The following is a 19,342-nucleotide window of genomic DNA, read 5'->3' as shown; positions in this document are numbered from 1 at the left end:
ATTGTAAGCGCCAAAGGCGCAGGCACCTTGGTTGTTTGTCCATCACTGTAACCCCAGCACCGATGACAGTGCCTATACACAGTGGCAGCTCTGCAAATACGTGAGGTGCAGATGATGGATGGATGGATGAGTGAAAACGGTGGTGCCAAACGCTCCATGGCTATTTCCCATAATGACAGTCTCTGAAGACGCAACAAAAATGTACACACTCTCCTTTACCGCCTGAACTGAATCTTCAATCGGTTCAGGTCACACCTCTTTAAATGTGCTTACAATGCCTTCAGAGGTCTCAGGTTTATGCTGCTCCGGCCCTCCTTCAAAGGTAAAATACCATAAATTCTTTCAGCCAAACAGAACCATATGGAAATATATGAGAGAGAGTCCAAGAGTAAATACGATGAGCGTTCCCTCTAGCTCAAACACTCCGGGAATCACCAAGCTGGTTTTAGAAGAGGCTTTGCCTTCGCACACTTTGTTTGGTGTTTTCCAAGTGCCGCAGACAGGTTGTTCCTCCTGGAAATGACTGGCAAACCAGGCAAGGATGGCAAAGAAAACCCACCGGAGATTGGCGGAGGTGGGCTGCTGCCTAACCCTGGTGTGGAGGCAGGAAAAGCGGGCACAGAGAGTGTGAAGACAGGACATGTATAAAGATTTAATGGACTGCCGGACTTGCAAATTCAATCAAGGCACACAGCATGGGTACAGGGCAGGTAACGTGTACAAAATGATGTTTATTGAATCCGTTTTGGAAACCGACAACATGAAAGGTTTTTGGTTTGTGAGATCACTCAGTTTAGAGTCCTGATCGCTTCCTGTCATTAAACCTCAGCCACAGGAAGATCCTAGCTTAGATAACAAAAATGAATCTTCATCTCATAAAGGGGAGAAAGAGTGGTTAAAAACACAACAGCTATCATTTTTGCGATAGCTCTGATGGCTAAAATGCCCATAAACACCAACAAAATTTGTATGTGTACAATCTAAAAATATTTACTGTAGAAATATCAGGTGTGTACTTCAGAGGTGAAGTTGTAAACTGCTTAACAGTCACCAGCAAATTCAGTTCCCTTGGTTCAGCCTGAAAACCCCATTCTCCATCTAAGACCTCACATATTTAACTGATGACTGCTCTCCTCATCAGGGGCATCTAGTATGTGGAAAAGTCATTTTAAAACGCTTCTATTGTTAATGTTGTAAACTAAAAAAGAAAACCCAAGCATGATTAATTATTTTGCCTGGATCAATAAATACTAGTCCCAAGGGCTAAGTAAGTGTACTGAAGGACAGAAGCCATTGGGTAAATAAATCATCATGTTGCTCCGATCGTGAATGCACGTTAGTCAATTTGTGGACTTCATCCAACACATACACCGAGATTATTTTTCGTTTGAAATTCTCAGATCTCCAGACATTTCTCTTCCATCACTCTCTTAGAAGGATGGACATAAAACAACTTGTTTAAACACAATTTCCGAATTACAGGCCGTCAAAAGCACGAATGGTCATATTTCAGATCGTCGCCCGGACGGGAAATGCTGTCAAGACTTAGATGAGCTTAGCAGGTCCCATCCCCTGCTAACAGCTTAAACTGTCCTTGTCCTCTCCCAGCCAGCACCTTCTGCCACATCGGAAGCTAAGCTGGCTCACGTCTCTGAGATTTTATAAACAAAGTTTCCAGAGACTAACAGGAAACCTAGAAGGTGCCAGAAGGGTCCAGGGAGGCTTCTCTTTTTTTTATCTGGAGCTGTTATGAGTGTGGCTAACTGGCGAATACAAAAACAGCAGTAGATAAAAAGCCCAGACCTGGAGACAGCACAGTACCAAAGCCTACCGCCCCCACAGCATTCTGAGACCTCATGCGTTAGAAATCCCAGGCACTTCTTTAGTCACAGAGAACAAAAATCTCTCCAAAAGGTCCTGCCCACATTTCCCCCTATTTCCTCCCACTGAAAAGCACTGAGACATTCCATTTGCTACAGCCCTGTGCTCATGAGGCAAGCAGAACCTCCTTACCTCACGGCGGTTTTTCCTGTAAACCATGACACCCACAAACACAGGCCAACCTGGATTCAAATCCAGCTGCTTCCAGAGCACGGCAGCCTATGAGCCCTGCCCACCATGCATCACTTTCACCCAGAACCACTTCCAGTCTCCTTTCCTGGAAGGTTTGTTAATTTCTTAGTACGAAGTCGTCACATTGGAAAAGAGTAGTGCAAGACCCTACGTGCAAATACTTGCAAATCAATTTTTTTTAGGGGGGAGGAATGATGCCCATTTAAAAAATTCAAGTCAAAACCAGGAACAGACTAATCAGTCGGTATCAGCTGGCCATTGAACCCATGCTAGGAAAACAGTTTCTGAAATGAGAGAGGGATGCAGGCACCAGCTACTCTACTGGGGGGGTTAGTTCCTTGAGCCTGGGAAAAAGTGTGAGGGGGAAATGCTGAGGCTTTATCAAAAACAGGGTTTTTCCAGCCTTGTGGCCCCCCAAGCCAAAAGTCAAAGGCAGTAGGTAGGATCCGGATACAGGTGAGGATGGACACTCGCCCACCAGAGGGGCAGCTGTTTCCCAGTAGTTCTGAAATTAGAATAAGGAAGGCACTTTCCCAGAGTCATGCCTGGTAGGGGCTGCAGCCTATTTTCACTCTACACACACTAGGGGAGGAGAGGTATCTTTTTACCCATAAGCCTCTGCATCACCGGACCTAAAGGGAAACTCCAAAAGCCAACACATCCATGCTGGCTTTGTGCGTGGCTCAACCTGCTGCTACAGTAACGCCATGGGCACTGGGACAAACGGCTGGGAGCACTGGACAGTCCAATATCTGACGGGGAAAAGCCCGGAGATGAGGATCCAAGCCAGGCAGGCAAGGCCGAAAGTCAGAAAGTGAATATTAGGCAACCGGGCCTTTGTGGCTGTGAAGAGGTGATCACGCTCATGAAAATGCAGGTTTACAAGAGGACTTCCCCTAGGGCACTCAGGCTAGGCCAGTCCCCAGAAAGACGTAAGGCAGCACAGCCCAAAGGAAGCCCCCTGGTGACCCACAGGATGGAGCCGTCCCCATCCTGGTTGCTGGGCAGGAGCTGAGAAGTCCGGCAGGTGGATGCTCAGCTGAGGGAAGCGCAGTTCAGCTCCGAGTCTTCCTGGCCGTCCCCTGCCTCCTCCTCCAGCTCATCAGGGCCATCGGTGATGCTGGGCTCACTGGAGCACTGCCGGTGAGGCGGGGAGAAGCTGGGCGACAGGAGCAGGCACTTGTCCTCTCCGCCAGGCTCCTCGCCTAGGCCTGAGTGCATCATGGTGGCCATGGCCAGCAGCTGGATGTCTGAGTGGGCATTGGCCACTGTGTGCCGCCGGACACTGCCACATTTCTCTAGGTAGGCTTCCCCTTCTTGCTCTGTCAGAGGGGTCAGGGCCATCTCATTCAGTGGCCGGCTGATGGTGGTCATCGGGGAGGCATAACTCAGGAGAGTGACCTTGGGCCGGACCCTGGAGTGGCGCCTGGCTGCAAGAGAAAAACCAGCAAAGGCTGTAATTCAGGAGGAAATGGTGAGGGTCAAAAACTCCTAATCGATGAAGAAGAGTAAATAGGAGACAAATGCCAAGAAGCACCCAAGACAGGAGAATCTATGCCAAACTGTGGCAGAGGTTTTCTCTGAAGCATGGGTGTTTGTATCCTCCAAGCCATACATTTCTATAATGTCCCCACATTTTTATAATAACCATGCATTACCTTTATGATCAGAAAAATCAATAATTTTAAAACAGAAGCACCAGAAGAGTTCAAAGAAGCAGGACCCCATTAAAGAATCATCCTTTTAAAGTGCCCTTGAAAACAATTCATTTCTGTGACGCTGCTGTTAAAAGCAAGCACTTGAGAATGGTGGTTGCCAAACCCATGTTGTGGCCCAGAGGCGACAACCAGCCTGACAGGAGATGGGGCTAGACTGTTCGGTGAGCATTTACTATGGGCAGGTGCAGGAAGAAGAAAGATCTAGAACAAAGACCGAGCCCGGGACACAGGGTTCATTGAGGCCATGAAAGACAGATGTGCATGGTGGACACATGCAGCATCTCCGGAGGAAATGAGAATTAATTCATTGAATGATGTCCATGGGCCTCAACCCAGTAGACTGAGCCAGCAAAGGTGTCTTGAATGGGTGCCTGGAAGTCGTCTACCTCTCTCACATTGTTAGTCCAGCAGTTCAAAGACCTCGAAGGGTCCAACAGGCAGCAATGTGGTGAGAGGCCAGTTGGGCTGCTGTGGAGAGCTGGATCCAGGGTGAGGGCAGGCGATCTGGAGGACGCTGCCCTGTCCTTCAACAAACACTTCTTGAGCCACCACATGCAAAATGCTGTGCTCACTGCTGAGAAAGAGGAATGTAAATCTGATATAGGGCCTGCCACAAGGACTGGAGCCCAGTGAGTGTGTCTTAGGAGCAATCATTCACTGAGCATCTACTTTGTGTTAGGTACTGTATCAAAACAGGAGGTGCTTCACTTACATGATTTCCTTCAGATAATTTTGTAAAAAAAAGAACTTGAACTTGAGATGCTAAGTAACTTTACAGTCACAGTGATGAAACCAGGACTCAAGACCAAGGCCACCAGCAGAGGCCCTGCTTCTGACACCTGGGAGACCCATACATAAAGAACTGTTAAAACAGCTCAACATGGCAAATGCTAGGGCAGAGGTGTAGACGAAAGTACTCTGGGGATTCAGAGAAGTCATGCAGAGGGGTTATTTCAGATGGGCCTGCTCCTTTGAGAGTGGCTGACACACGGAACCCAGACTGGCCACTCACTCAAAGAGGTCAATGCTAAGGCCTGGATTACAATGGGAACCGCACGCTCCCTGCCCTCAGTGTGCTCACAGTATAAAGTGACTGACAAATAACCAGGCCGTGACTGTACAGTATGGCAAGGGCCAGGATGTGGTTTGGGGTCCCGGGTGGGGAGGGGGAGGCATGCACCACGCCTCACCTGGAATGGTTCCATAGGGGCCAGGCCACCTCTAGCTGGGGCCCATAACATGGCAGGTGGCAGCTCTGCCAACGTCCTACCCTGAGACAGGGCAGCTTCTTCCTCCTCCATGCTCAGTCCTCTGCAGCTCAGAGACGTTAAGTAACTTACTCCAGGCCACACAGCTGAAGCTGGGCCCTTGCAGTTTCTAAGCCTCTTCTAAGGCTGGCCCCGCCTCTCTCCTTACTGCTGTTCTCTGCCTTCCCTGCAATGACTCATCTCATAGGAGAGGCCTACAGCTCTTCCTTCTGCTTTCTGGGCAGAACGTTTTGGTTCCCAAGACTGGGTGTGGGCAGAGCCAAGACCACAGGGGCAGGCAGTGTCAGGTCCCCTGGGCAGACAGTGTTTCCTCGCTAAGCTTCCACTGGACTCCAGACAACCCCCAGATGAGCATGTCGGCTCCATCCCCAGTGTGGTCAGCCTCCTCCGGGAGGCCTTAAAACTGGGGCCAGGCCTGGAGCTGACAGGCAGGCAGCTCCCCACTCTTCTTCACACCAGGGAAGGCTGAGCCCTGCCACTCAGAGAGGAAACCTCCATTATGAGATTGATTAAGCTGTGGGTACCTCCTGGGGCCTAAAAACTGGTCCCTCCTTTGCCTTTTGAGCAGGGAGAGGGGCTGGGTCCTGCCCCCTCAGCTGGCGCCTACCTCCAAGGCCTCCTCCCGCCTTTCACACGGTGTGGGGTGAGGGGGGCCTTTGTCCCTTCCTCACTCCCCAGGCGGCCTGCTGAGCTCTGGCACTCATCCATGCGTCTGCAGGGCAGCCAGCAATGGCAGCTCTTTTCAAATCTCCAGAGAGAAGAAAGCCTGGGTGAGGCAGTCCTCTGGCCCTTTGTTGGGGGACTCAATTGCCAGGCCTTTGATCTCCCAGGCTCACCGGCCGGGCCCCAACGGAGTGGCCGCCACAGTGCGGGCATTGTGGCCCCTCACACCGAGCCCTTTGTGGGTGTCTCTGTCCAGGCTCCAGCACCTGAAAGCCCATGAATACCTACTTGTCAGGAGGAGAAGTTACAGTATTTTGAGGCAAAAGGCCCTCCCCGGGGAGACACAATAGGGAGAGACGTGTGGGAGGCTGGGGCTTCTGTGTGGGAGACAGCGAGCACGCCCAGTGTTTGCTTGCAGGGCCTTGTAAGCAGCTGAGGTGGTGGCTTGGCAACTGTGGGAACTAGAAAGGTAGGACGTGGGCCAGGGCTCCGACAAATCTGCCTATTTCAGATTTCATTATCTTCCTCCTCACCCCCAATGCCCTAGAAAAGTGACGGCTTTGGAGGGGACATGCGCACGCTCACTCCATCACGGCCTCAGACTCATCTTTTCTCTCCGAAGCAAGCCTTGCATATCCAGGGAATGAGGCTTATTCCTCAAGCCCACACGCCTGGTTGGCAGGGGGAGAGAGAGAGTCTCCCCGTGGATCCTGGGGTCAAACACGTGAGGCGCTTCCTAGAAAAACCACTTCTCTGGCTCTGGTCACCTACGCCCCTCATGTGACCCTTCAGGGGACACCACAGTGCCTATCCCCAGCAGGCTGTGCCAGAATAAAAATGAATGTATGCCAAGGCCTGGTCAGCACCTGGAATGTGATGGTCACTTGATAAGTGGTGGCTTTTGAGATGCTTGTCCCAGCTGTTCTGAGCACTCCCGGCCCTGGTCAGGCCCCAGTGGACCACGTTGAAGCCCTCTCGTGGGCACAGGGGTTTCTCACGCCCATGGCATCTCCGTAGTCTTTATTTTAGTCTTTATTATAGCCAGTTATCTCGACGTTCCTCTCCTATGGGCCACATAAATGTTACTGTCCTCATTTTACTGACGGGAAGACCGAGGCCCAGAGAGTCCCGTCTTAATCTGGAAAGAAGTGTCCTTGATAAGGAAGGGCGCTATTGGGGCAATTTTAGATTTTTAGTATCCAGAGGTTTGAAGGGAAATGTCTGGCCTCAGATACCTCTTGGGCTAAGGAATAAGAGGGAAGGACCACCCCTTCAGCTGTCTCTCAGCAAAAATCACAGTCACCTCCCAGGAGTTGACAGGGGTCAGGTGGGGAGAGGGTGGAGCAGGTGGGACAGCTGGTAAAGTGAGAACAGCGTAGGGCTTTGGAAGTCTGGCTCCAATAGCCGAGTGACCGCAATCCACGTTTTCCTCACCTGTGAAATGGGAACAACGGTGCCTACTCCGCGGCATGGCATTCAGCCCACCCAGCACAGTGCCCAGGACGCTGTATGTGTCCAGTTTCCCTCGCCGCCAACCACTTGGCAACTCTGACATTTGTTCAGCTCCTCAAATGCCTCGCCCTCCTGTTTACCCCTCCCCCTACTCCAAAGCCCTCCCAAAGATCCTTCCCTTTGCTTCTGGGACAGTCTGCCATTCGTTTTACTGGTCCCATCACAGAATATCACTTCCTCTGGGGAGCCTTCCCTGATTTCCCAGTGCAAGTGAAGTTCCCCTGTCGTGGGAGCCTGCGGCCCCCATACTTCCCCACTCAGAGCACTTGCACCCCAATGAGTCATTCACTATCGTTTGTGGCTTCCTCAGAGAACCACGCATGCCAGAGGGCAGGGACAGGTCAGGGCTGTCCAAGGATGTACTTGCAGCACCTCACAAGATGCCTGGGACAAGGTCTCAGTACTTATTGCTGAAATAATAATTAAAAAAATAATCACAACAGGATTATTTCCTTTCCTTTCTGCCCTAACACCCCAGAGGCAAGGATTGTCCTTGGTACAAGAATAAAACCTCAGGCCTTTGCTTTATCATTTGACAAAAGTATGCATTCTTCTCATGTTAGCTGGAAAGCTGAAGGTATCCCTCTTAGAGTTTGTCCTCACATCTACCCTTGTTCCTGGCTCTAGCCCAGCGATGGTGGCATCCCTGCTGAGACCCAGCTAACCTGCTAGCGTCCTGACATCTGCCTGGATCCTCCTGCCCCACACCCCGTGAGCCTTGGCGAGGTGAGCCAGTGGGCTCCGGGGTGGGCACGGCACCATGGCGCCCTGCTCACAGCCGGGGAGGGCAGGAGACTGCTTTCCTTCAGCTGTTGTTTCTACTCTGGCTCGTTCTAGCTCCTGGGTGGAATGAGTGAGTGAGCGAGGGAGGGAGAGGGGAGGACCTGGCAGGCAGCAGGCTGGGGCCAGCACCCTCCGATTTGTGGTGGCTGTGGTTAAGCTGATGTCTCCAGAGAAACATGAAGGGGCCGTGAAGACTGTGGCCGGCCCTGCCCTCTTCTGCAGCACAGAGGCCCAGGAAGGGGCAGACTCTCGCTGCAGGCTGTTCTTCTCCCTCTTTCTTTGAAGTTCAGCTCCAACTCCATTCGAGCAAAGGGGGCCGTGGGCAAAAGATTCTAAACGCAGGGACTCTGTTTCCATCCCTGCACCTCTCCATGGGTGCTGGTCACCCTGGCCTCAGGGTACAGATGCCTGCTATCCACCTAACAGATATGTTTGCGTGCCTATCGTATGCCAGGCACCATTCCGGCTGCTGGAGGTAGAACAACAAGTAAAAAATTCCTGCATTTCGGGGGCTTTCGTTTCAGAGGGTCACCGAGGAATATCTTTTAGGATAAGCCTCATTATAGAGCTATTTCCCCAACTAGGACAGATCCTAGTCATGTCTAGACTCTCCAGGTGTCTGGTACAGAGCCTGACACTCACTAATGCTAAGCTGCACAGCCGTCAACAACAGGCCCCCAAGTGGGATTTGTCCCCAGATCCAGGAGCCCCTTTCCTTGGTGTGAAGGCCCTGGCAGTATCTGCAGAAACGGAGTGGGGAGCCGCGGCAGCTGCATCTCATCTGACCACACACATGAAAAGTTGGCTTCACATTTCCAGCTCTTTTCAAAAGGAAATCCACCACGGGAGTTTTTCCATTCAAGGGGGGGAAGGGGGATGGGAAGTGCATTACGCAGTTTCTGGTATCAGATACAGGAAAATTAACATCGCAGGCACAAGAAAAAGATCAAAGCCACTGATCAAAGATGTGGATCCGACAAGCACCACCCCAGAGACACAGTATCAGCCCCCGGGGAGGAGTTACAGAGTGGGGAGAAGGTTTCCAAGACACAGGCCAGCTGGGAAACGCGTGATTAACATGCACAAGTTTGCAAAGACCTGCGTCGGAAGCAAAAGGCTTGGTACATAATCGGGGCTCAGTAAAACGTAGCTGGTAGCGTTATTGTTTAGGCTCCTGGCACCTCAAGAGCTGTGCCCCTTACCCAGTGTGTACATGGGGCCTGACACGCCTCGGTCCTCGCTGACGCCCAGGAAAGGAGAAACCACCTGCTTCACCAGCTCCTCCAGCTGCAAATAACCCTCGCTTGGGCCAGTGGGCTCATGAACACTCTGGAAACAAGCATCCAAGAGAAGCAAAGGTCAGTCAAGGTCACCATGGCCAGCTGGCCCTCCTACTATGTTCAAGGCAGTTAATACGGGAAGGCAGCATCTTCATGGCTGGAGCAAAGGAAACTGAGGCCTGAAGCCCGAGTCGTTTGTCGTGGGTCACTGTGATCAGAACTGTGTGTGGTGGCTGCCTCTCCCGTGGGCCCTGCTGATGCAGTGCAGGTGGGACTGTCCAGCTCCAGGTTTGAGGTCTGATTGGTCCCAACCACAGTCACAATGACTGCTTCGCACTCAGCATGCAGTCACTATACGAGCACTATACATGTGTCAAAGCATGGAGGCCTCCCAGCATCCCGAGGAAGGTGACATTCTCGTCATCTCCCTTAGACAGATGAGGAAATTAAAACCCAGAGAGCTTAAGCAACTGGCCCAGGAAAACACAGCTGGTAAGTGGCAAAAACGTGGGACTGGAACCCAGGCTTTCTGGCTCCGAGCACATTTTACTGCCACTTGTGAGCAAGCTAGAAAAGAAAGGAGGACAAAATATGAAAAAGTCCAGAACAGCAGAAGAAAAGGAGAATCGTCCTGGAATGGGATGTCTGTTCAGCAAGAAAATGAAGCATCGGTTCAAAAGCCCAGCATGACCGGCATCCTCAGAGCCAAGCCCAGAACAAACAGCAACTAAAACAATGACCACAACAGTCAAAACCGGAAAGGAGCCAGGAAGTAACCAAAGTTTTCTAGAAAACCATCAGACGCCAAGGAGACTCAATTTACCACTGGAAAGGACTCCAAGCCATGCCTTTGGGTTGGGCGGCTGCAGGGGAGCCGAGACAAGGCTGCCCTGTCAAATTCTCAAAACAGAATAGATCTTAAACCACCTACACTTAAAAGTTGACTCTTTCCACCGTGCACTGGAGTTTTGGGGGGTCGAAAGGGAAGACGGTCGGGCAATGAACCCGGAAGGGCCAATCCCACACGGGGGGTCACTGGGTGAGATGGACACTCCTGAGGAGGGCTTGGCTCTTTGTCAGCTCCATCACACTGAGATGGGGTGGTTGGGGTGGTTGGGGTGGTGGGAGAGAGCGGGTAGCCTAAGGAAACACTGGGGAGGCTGAGGAGGGGGCTGTGATGCAGAAGACGTGCAGGTTGGGGCTGGGAAGGGGTCGGGTAGGAAGGGAGGAGATGCAGAGAGAATGTGAGTGGCCTGCACAGCGCTTCAACTGAGGCTGCCTGGCACTTGAAGGTGGCGATGGGGAGAAGTCATGATGGTTTTTCATGGCCCCAGGCTCTAATTCCGCTCAGCGCAAGCTAAAGCATCGGAAAAGCTGGCAGCAGAAATAAAGAGGGAAAGCTGAGGAGGTGCTTCTTTGAGGAAGAAGCCCACACCTCTGCCCAAAGGGAAGGGAATCCACATGCTGGAGAAGGAAGGGGAGAGCCTTGCTCACACCCCCAAGACCCACCCCGGGCCTCCAGAGTGGAACAGTTTCAGCCCCAACCGCCCTGATTTCAGAGCCAAGGGAATTTCTTTTTTCAATTTTTTTTCCTCCATGGTATTTTTTTCTTCTGACTTCTACCCTAAGCCTTTCCCCCATTACAATTCGTAAGCACCAAGCTGAGTGGGAAGGCAGAAAAAGCAAGAGCTGAGGAATGGGTGACAAATTCAGATCTCTTACAAATCAGTATGTGACCCCGAACTGGTTGGCCACCTCTCTGAACCGCCATCTCATCTGCGAAATGGGAAAACAGCGACTGTTTCCCTGACCGACATCCCAGACACTTGTCCTGACCGTGGAGCTTCTTGGACTGTACTTTCCTCTGCCAGTTTTGGAATCGGTCACCACCACGAGGATTGAGGCCAGAGACTTGGGGTCAGTCCTACTTAGGCTCTTTCTAGCTGGTGCCATCATTCACTGAACAAACATTTAATTAACACCTACTATGTGCCAGAGACTGTGCTGGGTGCTGAACGTACAAGAGAGAGGAGAAAGTATACAAACCCGCCTTCACTCGAAGGGAGCTTGTGGGCCACTGGAGACCAAGTGTTCTGAGCAGAGGGAACAGGAACACAAAGACCCTGCCGAAGCTGAGAGAGGCCAGCGTGGCCGGAGGACCAGCAGCGGGACACTGAGTTCCAGGTGAGGCTGGGAGGTAGGAGGAGCCAGAGGCCGGAGTACAGACTGGAGCTGTTTTCCTAAGATCGCTGGGTTTGAAGCTGCCCAATAGAGAGCAAATTGGGGTGGGGGATAGGGCAGAAGAAAGAAGAGTCTTCTGGGCAAGCAGTCAAGGAGTCTCATGTCCTTAGGGGCTTCAGGGGGGCGATGACAGCTTTCACATATGGTTCCTAGGTTGTCGGGCACAGGGCCCAGAATGTCAGAATGCAGTAGATGTTTTTTTATTACCACAGAGGCAGGCCTGTCTGGTCTACCATCCACAGGTGACAGACCTCACCTCAATTCCCCTTCAAAAAACAAACAAACAAAAACAATAACAAAAACGACGAAAAAGGAATCACCTCTCATCTCTAAAATATTATAAATGAAAGTATGAGGATAGGAACCCAGCTTTCTTTGCTTGATCTCCCTATCTGAATCCCAAAGAGCTCGTTCTCTAGATTCCTTACTCGGGGTCCAAGCTCGACTTTATGTTTCTCAGATACGAGCTCCACACACACTTTTCTACCCCCTTTCTTTCTCCTTCCCTGCCATAAAAATACTTGACCTGGCATTCCAGCCAATTACACCCACTCTCATCCTCTTAGGCAACTCTTCCTCTGCTCTGGTTTCAGGAAAGCGGGAGAATGCCCAGAAGGAGGGTCTAACTAGAAAACAGGAAGAGAACGGCAGCTGGGGGAGGGAGAGACCAGGGCCCAAGCCTGACATTCTCCCCCCTCACCCCTCCCCGTTGCTGAGGGGGCAGCCTGGGGTCACCGCTAGCCTGATCAAGGATGGAAGGGTCTTCCCTGACAAGCTGGCGACAAGCTCACAGCTGATACTGCGGGATCTGAACTTGGAACAGAGGTGAGGGATGTGTAGCAGCCTTCTTATGGGAGTGTCCCTACCCAACGAGCCCTGTTTCTCGAGAATTGTGTACCTGCATCCACTGGATTGGGATCACTGAGGCCATGTTTACACTCCTTGATCCCATTCCTGGTCACGGCCGATTGGGCAGAGGGGAGTCATGTAGGCCAAGCTGGACCAACCAAGGTGCTCCCCTTGAGTGTACATAGTTCTGAATCTTACTACTTCTTGCTGAGGGACAAGCACATAAGCTTCCTGGGTTTCAGTTTCCTCGCCTGCAAAATGGGAACAACAGTGCCCACCTCATCATGTGGTCGTTTGGATTATTTGATTCAGAAAGCAACACACTTCAAGTCTTTGGTCCATGCCTGGCAGGAACCAGTAAACGTTAGCTCGTCTTCCTATTGTTGATTTAGAATCAGGATGAAGAGATACTAAGCAACCATGTGGGGTCATCTCTTGGTGGAAATACACGAGCTATGAGATGCCATGTTTGATTAGGTGCAAATCAAAGCACTGAACGCAATTCTGCAGAGAGAGAGAGAAAAAGAGAGAGAGAGACCAAGTCCAAGAGAGACCAGGCAAGGCCGAGAGAGGCACCGTCAGGGGGAACCAAGGCAGACCAGATGAAAGTAGAGACCAATAAGCGGAGAAAGTCTGGTGGCTTTGTGGCTTGAAACGGTCTCCCTTCTGGTTGCAGTCCTTTAGGAAGCCCATCTGCCCTGGGAATCTTCCAGAGAGTTCCTAGTCTGGCTTGAGTTAGGCTGCAGTGAGTTATTGTTACTTTAACTTGTGACTCCCTGACAGAACAGGAGAAGAGAGAAGGGTGGCCTTTCCCCCTCATCTCACAGTGGCAATCTCCCTCTTTCCTTCCCTTGGCCTTGAGGTCGTGTCTCTACTGTGGCCTTACCTGCAAGATGAGCAACATCTGGACAATGGATGAGGGCAGCTGGGACTGGGCCAGCAGCAGCAAGTCTCCCAGCTTCACCTTCAGCAGGACCAGGTCACGGAAGCCCAGCAGGGAGATCTGGCGGATGGTGAGCTCCTGGCCCTGGAGGACAGAAGAGGCAGGGTCGAGAGGCAAGATTTCGCTCGATCTGCCACCAAGCACATAGGGTTCAGAGCACCTAGGACGGGACAGGATGAGTAGTCTCGAGGTCTGGGGGACTGTCAAAGAGTCAAAGACTTGGCCCCTATCTTTGAGAATGAAAGCTTCGTTTAAGATAAGGTGTGACTCAACCTGCCTAAATGAACCAAAGATGATACAAGACTTATATAATGGGGGCCAGGGTGTCACAAATGCCGTGAGTGGTCAGGAAAAAGGAAGAGAGAAGAAGATGGGGAGAAACAGGAGAAAAGATCAACTCCACCGCCCCACATTCAAGGCTGCTTCCTCGACTTCCTCCATTAAATATTTGAGCACCTATCCTATGCCAGGCAAAGGAGGAAAACGTGGGACCTGTTAGACTCTTATATAAAGGCAAGTAACTTAGGAAGGAAAATAGCTGAGAAAGTAGAAGGAAAGTAAATCGTTCAACCATGTAGGGTGGGGACAAAGAAAAGAATAACCAATAATCTTAAGAGCTGGCACTTATTAAGCTCTGACTATGTGCTACACATGATCTTAAACACTCTTGATGTAAGACACATGTTCAATCCCCACAACTACCCTTTGAAAGAGGTGCTATTATAAAATTCACTTGGCAGATGAAAACGCAGAAGCCCAGAGTAACAGTATTTTACCCAAGGTAGAGCTGGATTGCAAACTTAAACTATTTGATTTTAGAGCTCCCAAAGTTCCCTAAAACAGAAAAGGGAAGGAGGGCCATTTCCCAGACCCTTTTTTGCACGTGCCAAAAATGGGTTGCTCTTGGCAGAGTCAAAGATATCACTAGGGAATACCCTACCAAATAGGACTCGGTTTCCCATCCTTCAAGGCTACCAAGATTTAAGGAAGTCTTGCATTTCCTATAACTCCTTAGAAACAAGGGCAAGAATGGCTTGGCCATCTCTGCATCCTCCCTATCCCAAGAGGCACACACAGTACCACCCATACCTTTTGGGCTCAGTTCAACCACTCCCTCTGTTTGCCTTCCCTGACCACCTCCAGTGCCAGTGGTTCCTCCCCCATCCCGAATTTTCCAAGGTCCTACAGTTTCTATTTTTTGCACCATGTCCCAGCTCTTGGCACTGACTGTCTTTCTTTTAAGTATCTATGCCTTCACTTCATCTCTAGCTCTTTCACTGCATAAGGTAGAAAAATAAAGGCAAAGTTCCATACTCTTGAACATAGGAGGTGCTCAAAGCCACATCTGTCCAACAAGGAAGTAGGTCTCATATAGACACTTAAGCACACGAGGAGCTGTGAGATGGATCAAGCCGGACTAACAGACACCTCAGGGGGTGTTACTACCAGTAGCAAGAACCCCTAAGTCAGCGGTTCTCAGTGTGAGGTGTCTGGACCAGCAGCGGCAACAGCACTTGGGAAATTGGGGTGGGGGTGGACAGGCGTGATAACAATTATTGTCAGATTTTACAGTGTTTCAAGAAAAGCAAGGCAGCGCCATCCTCAGACCTGCGTGGGCTTACGCCTGGACCAGAGCCTAAGAGGGCCCCTCTTGTCCCTTCGATGATTGTCCCACCCACATCCCTACTCCCCATTCTAAACCCATCTAGGTACCCACACCTGGGAATTCCCTGCCCAAATAGTCTTATGAGAGACCTGGGACTGCACACCCCGTCCAGCAGAGTTGCCAAATAAAACACAAGATAGCCAGTTAAATTTAAATCATTTTAAAGTTTATGTCCCAAATACTGCATTATTCATGTTTATCTGAAATCCAAATTTAACTCAGCATCCTGTATTTTCATTTGCTAAATCTGGCAACGCTACCTCCCAGGCCTGTCTTCTTGAGACACACTGCTGGCTGAGGACTGACTATAATAGGGCAGGGAGAAGCCCGCGGGCACGGGGGCTGAGCTGTCCACGTACATGCTATCAGTCTTCTCTCAGGGATGCAGGATGGAGCTGAGGATGGGACAAAAAGAGCAGTGAGCCACAGGCCAGACGCTTCTACCAGAATTGTTAGGGGCAGGCCCGAAATGGAAAATGAACTCTGTAGGCATAACCTCTCAATTTTCAAATCTTTGACATATATTTAAAAGAATTCTAAATTCCTTTAAAACACCATTCAGAGTAAACAAAGTACCTTCGTACAAGGGAATTCCTACTGTTGCTGATGGCTGTTACTGCTGTGCCCCATGCCCACACTTCAACAAAGCCTGATTAGATACAAGGCCTTAACCCCAGACAGAGCCGTGGGACAGGGAGCACATGGCAGCACAGGTGTGTGATAGACACACATAGTTTGGAGAGAAAGGCCTCCTGGTCAACCTGCCGTAGGGGGTGCCCATTCTGAGCTGGCGCTGACCGGTCCTGCAGGAGGGTAGAAGGAAATCAACACAAGTGGTAGAATGAGCTGAGGTCATGGACACAAAAGAGATGCGCTCACCTTTTAGTCTAAATTCCTCATTTTGCAGGAGATGAATGGGAGCTACACTCAGAGAAGCAAGATGAGTTTGCCCAAACCCAGCTACGGATTCCGAGTCCAATATTCTTTCTGCTACACTGTCTTCGAGAATCTCTTATGGAAGGCAAGGGACATTTTTCCTTTCCCACAATCTTGGAGCAACAGGAAACTTACTTGAAAACTGTGCTTCAAAGAAAAGAGGAGGGGAAAGAAAGGGAAAAGAAAGAAGTCTTTCCCTGTCTTCTCTACTTCCAAAAAGTAAGAAGCAAACCACTCTGAGAATATACAGACACGCTCTAAACCAAGAGTGTGATGAGGGCCTACAAATTGTTACTTATGTGGGGCCTCTTCTTTGCTTGAGATTAGATGCTAAATATAGAACCAGAGAGCCCCCCCAAAGATCTCCGTGGTCCTTAGCCAACTCAGGCGCCCAACTTCTTGGTTCTCCCCCATTCACCAGGAGGCCCCAGGTGGCACAGGCCAAGGAGTAAGACAAATTGCTGAGGCCGGCAGAAGGCCATTCCAGTGAGACTGACCTGAACTGGATAAAATATTGCCTGCAGGGTGGGGAGAGTCTCAGTGAAGAAGTGGTCCCAGACTTCAGCCAGAACCTCAATGCGATTTTCACCTACACGAGGGCGAGAAGATGGGAGGAGAGAAAGAAAGAAAAGAACTTGTCATTACTTGCAGGAAAGGCCAGAAGACAGTTCCATGTCAAATGAATCACGGGGAGGGGGCGGGGGCGGGGGCCGTGCAGCCAAAGGAAGCTCAATATCTACATTTGTTTGATCTGTAAGGTGTTACTACAGTAAATATGGAATTGGATGAGAAGACTCAGCTGAAAATATGCCCGCTATCCCCCAATCCAGAAAAGGAAGCTGAATTTTGAAAATCACATAATTGCTATCATCACAAGAATGGCTACAACATTATCAGTCACTGCGCTAAACTACTTATCTGTAAGACATCTCATGAGTAGACTACTACCCCAGTCTACAGGCTCAGAGAGGCCGAGTATCTGGCTCAGAGTCACATAGCTAGAAGTCAGAGCTGGGATTCCAGAACCCATGCTCTTGACCAACATAATCCAGGAAGATCATGTGCATAGTTATATATTGGTTTCGTTTTTTTTTTTAAATCACTAAGACACTCGCTTTTTATTCTGGATTTGAGCTATCAGTTGAGGGAGGTGGAAAGTCAGCCTGGAAACTTGTCACCTCTACCCACTTCTTTATAGTAACAGCGAGGGCAGCCTTCTCTGACATGGTACCTGCAAAACACAGGACCCATCTCCCGACGCGGTGCTTAGGATCAGACACCTCTAGGATCAGGCTAGATGTGCAGGGGTCATCTAGCCTGATGACCCCAGAAGGCTGTGTGCGGGACTCTGCAGCAGCGGGAAAGGCAGGCGGGGCAGAGAGGGGCCCGCAGGGTGGCTCCTGTTTAATGACCTAGATAACAGAGCTGATCGGGCTCTGTGCTCATCTGAGGCAGAGAAACTGGGTCAGCATAGATCAGACACTGAGAAACGCATCTGGCAGAACAGTGTCAGTTCCGCTGAATGGACATAGAAAGATTCATTTAGCATCTCCTGTTAATTTAATGGACAATAAAAGCAGTGGCTGAGAGAGAGAACAGAGCAAGGGCATGACTAGCAGATTTTGAAAGATCAGAATAAAATACACTGGGGGAAAGGGCAAACCCATAGCACTCTCTACTTTCCCCCATAAAATGCTAATGACACTTTGTTGGAATTGCTTATTTTACTCCTCTGTCTCCACTAGAATGGCAGTGAGTGCATGAGCCCTGTCTGTCCTGCTCACCGTTACATCTCTAGTGCTTAGCACAGTGTCAGACACATTGCTAAATAAATTTTTAGAGATCTCTGAGTGAATGAATGACATGTATTAAATGTACAGGTTTTTGCAGATGCTAGTGCTGGTGAGTGGAAGGAGGTTACCATTTAATGCAAATACGGGACAGGACAGAGCAGGACTTACCAGTTAGTTCTAACACACTCCTTTGTTTAGATAATGAAAACCTCCATAATGTGGGCAAACTGGCCAGTGAGAGTCTGTTTCCTTCTATGTCTCCATCTTACTCCGTGTTCCCCTCAGCCTTTGGGACCTCATCATGTGAATTTTATTTCAGTCCCTCACACTCACCATGCTTATCCGTGCCACAGGGCCTTTTCACGTGCTAGTCCCTTTGCCCAGACTGTAATTTGCCTCCCCTCTTTGCCAACCTAAATGTTTATCTTTCTAGTTTCAGCTCCAGTATCGCTTCCACAGGAAAGTCTCCCCATTGGTCAAATCCTCCTACTGTGGATGGTATTCTTAGTATGTGTCCTGTTTGCAGTTTTATACTGGGTGATGATTTGATTGATATCTGTCTCCACTACCAGGTTTCAAGCTCCACAAGGGCCTTTACTTCTATGATGGTTCTGTTCAACTTTGCTAGGTGTCCCCAGCATCTAGCAAAGTACCTGATATATAGTAGATAATAAATGTTTGAATGAATCATTCACCATCCTGTTTTCAAACATAGGCTATGCTAGTTCACTTCAGGGAGGAGTTGGGAGAGTCAAAAGGACCGTCTGAAATGTTAGGTCATCCTGAGACCTCAAACTAAGGTGAACCCCGACACTTGGATAATGTACCTCAAAGGAGAAAAGTCTATTCCAGCTCCTTTATTGATGGCCCTTAGCCTAAGCCTTCTATTACAAAGATAAGCAGAGGCCCTCTGGGCCTGAAGGAAGGGAAGGAGAATCCTGCAGGGCCGTTCTGATGCCTATGTGCTCCTCTTCACTACCAAGACAGAAAGATCATTGGCACATGAGGTAATTCTTCAACCGGGCAGCAAGAAGGTGCCTCTCCTGGGAACCGAGGTCTAATTGCTGGCTGCAGACTTCAGAGAGCAATGAAGGTTTTGGAACATGTTCAGAGAAGAACGTCAGACAGACACAGACTAACAAAACAGGGTAACCCCAGGGAAGAAAGAGTTAAAGGAAGGAGGTGACTTCACCTCTAGAGGCAGCCCACAAGTCAAAGATGAAGCTCCCTGCAAAGATGAGGGAGGTTTGGATGGAAGGTTCTAGATGACTATCTTATAAAACTCCACTAATGTGCCATGAGAGTTTAGATCACTGGAAGTATATAGAATAGGTATGAGAAACTTCTTTAAAGTCAAGGTCACTAAAGCTATAGAAAAGATGACTGAGAGTCACATGGTATGTCCCACAAAAGAGCAACACATGGATATGAGCTGCCTCTGCCTTTTCTGCAGCAATAAAGGTGGTGGGGGGTGGGGCAGTATGTATATCAGCAAACAGGTCAATAAAGTTTGTTCAGCGATAGGATGGATCATGTCAGTTGTTTCCAAACTAGATTTTATAGCAAGAGAATGCTTTTATCTAAACAAAATCTTTCTTGGAGCTGTAATACACAAAA

General features: G+C 49.8%; 1 protein-coding gene across 6 annotated transcripts in view; it reads right to left on the bottom strand.

Moving 5' to 3' along the window:
• Positions 1 to 711: 711 nt before the first annotated feature.
• Positions 712 to 19,342, bottom strand: part of PRR5L (proline rich 5 like) — an 82,696-nt gene continuing 64,065 nt past the window's right edge. For 5 of the 6 annotated variants that reach the window (XM_011356836.2, XM_011356835.2, XM_023528684.1 and 2 more), the window contains exons 6-9: positions 16,430 to 16,521; positions 13,274 to 13,414; positions 9,220 to 9,346; positions 712 to 3,503 (exon numbers count right to left, since the gene is read on the bottom strand). In XM_011356836.2, coding sequence (XP_011355138.1) covers positions 3,109 to 3,503; positions 9,220 to 9,346; positions 13,274 to 13,414; positions 16,430 to 16,521 — 755 coding nt within the window. In that variant the 3' untranslated portion in view covers positions 712 to 3,108. The remainder of the gene's footprint in view (positions 3,504 to 9,219; positions 9,347 to 13,273; positions 13,415 to 16,429; positions 16,522 to 19,342) is intronic. The other variant, XM_023528687.1, reaches the window with a different exon arrangement.

Source organism: Pteropus vampyrus, unplaced genomic scaffold, assembly GCF_000151845.1.
Source record: "Pteropus vampyrus isolate Shadow unplaced genomic scaffold, Pvam_2.0 Scaffold31, whole genome shotgun sequence".
NCBI classification, from domain to species: Eukaryota; Metazoa; Chordata; class Mammalia; order Chiroptera; family Pteropodidae; genus Pteropus; species Pteropus vampyrus.
Note: the sequence above shows the minus strand (reverse complement) of the source record. Positions and strands in the feature narration are given on the sequence as shown.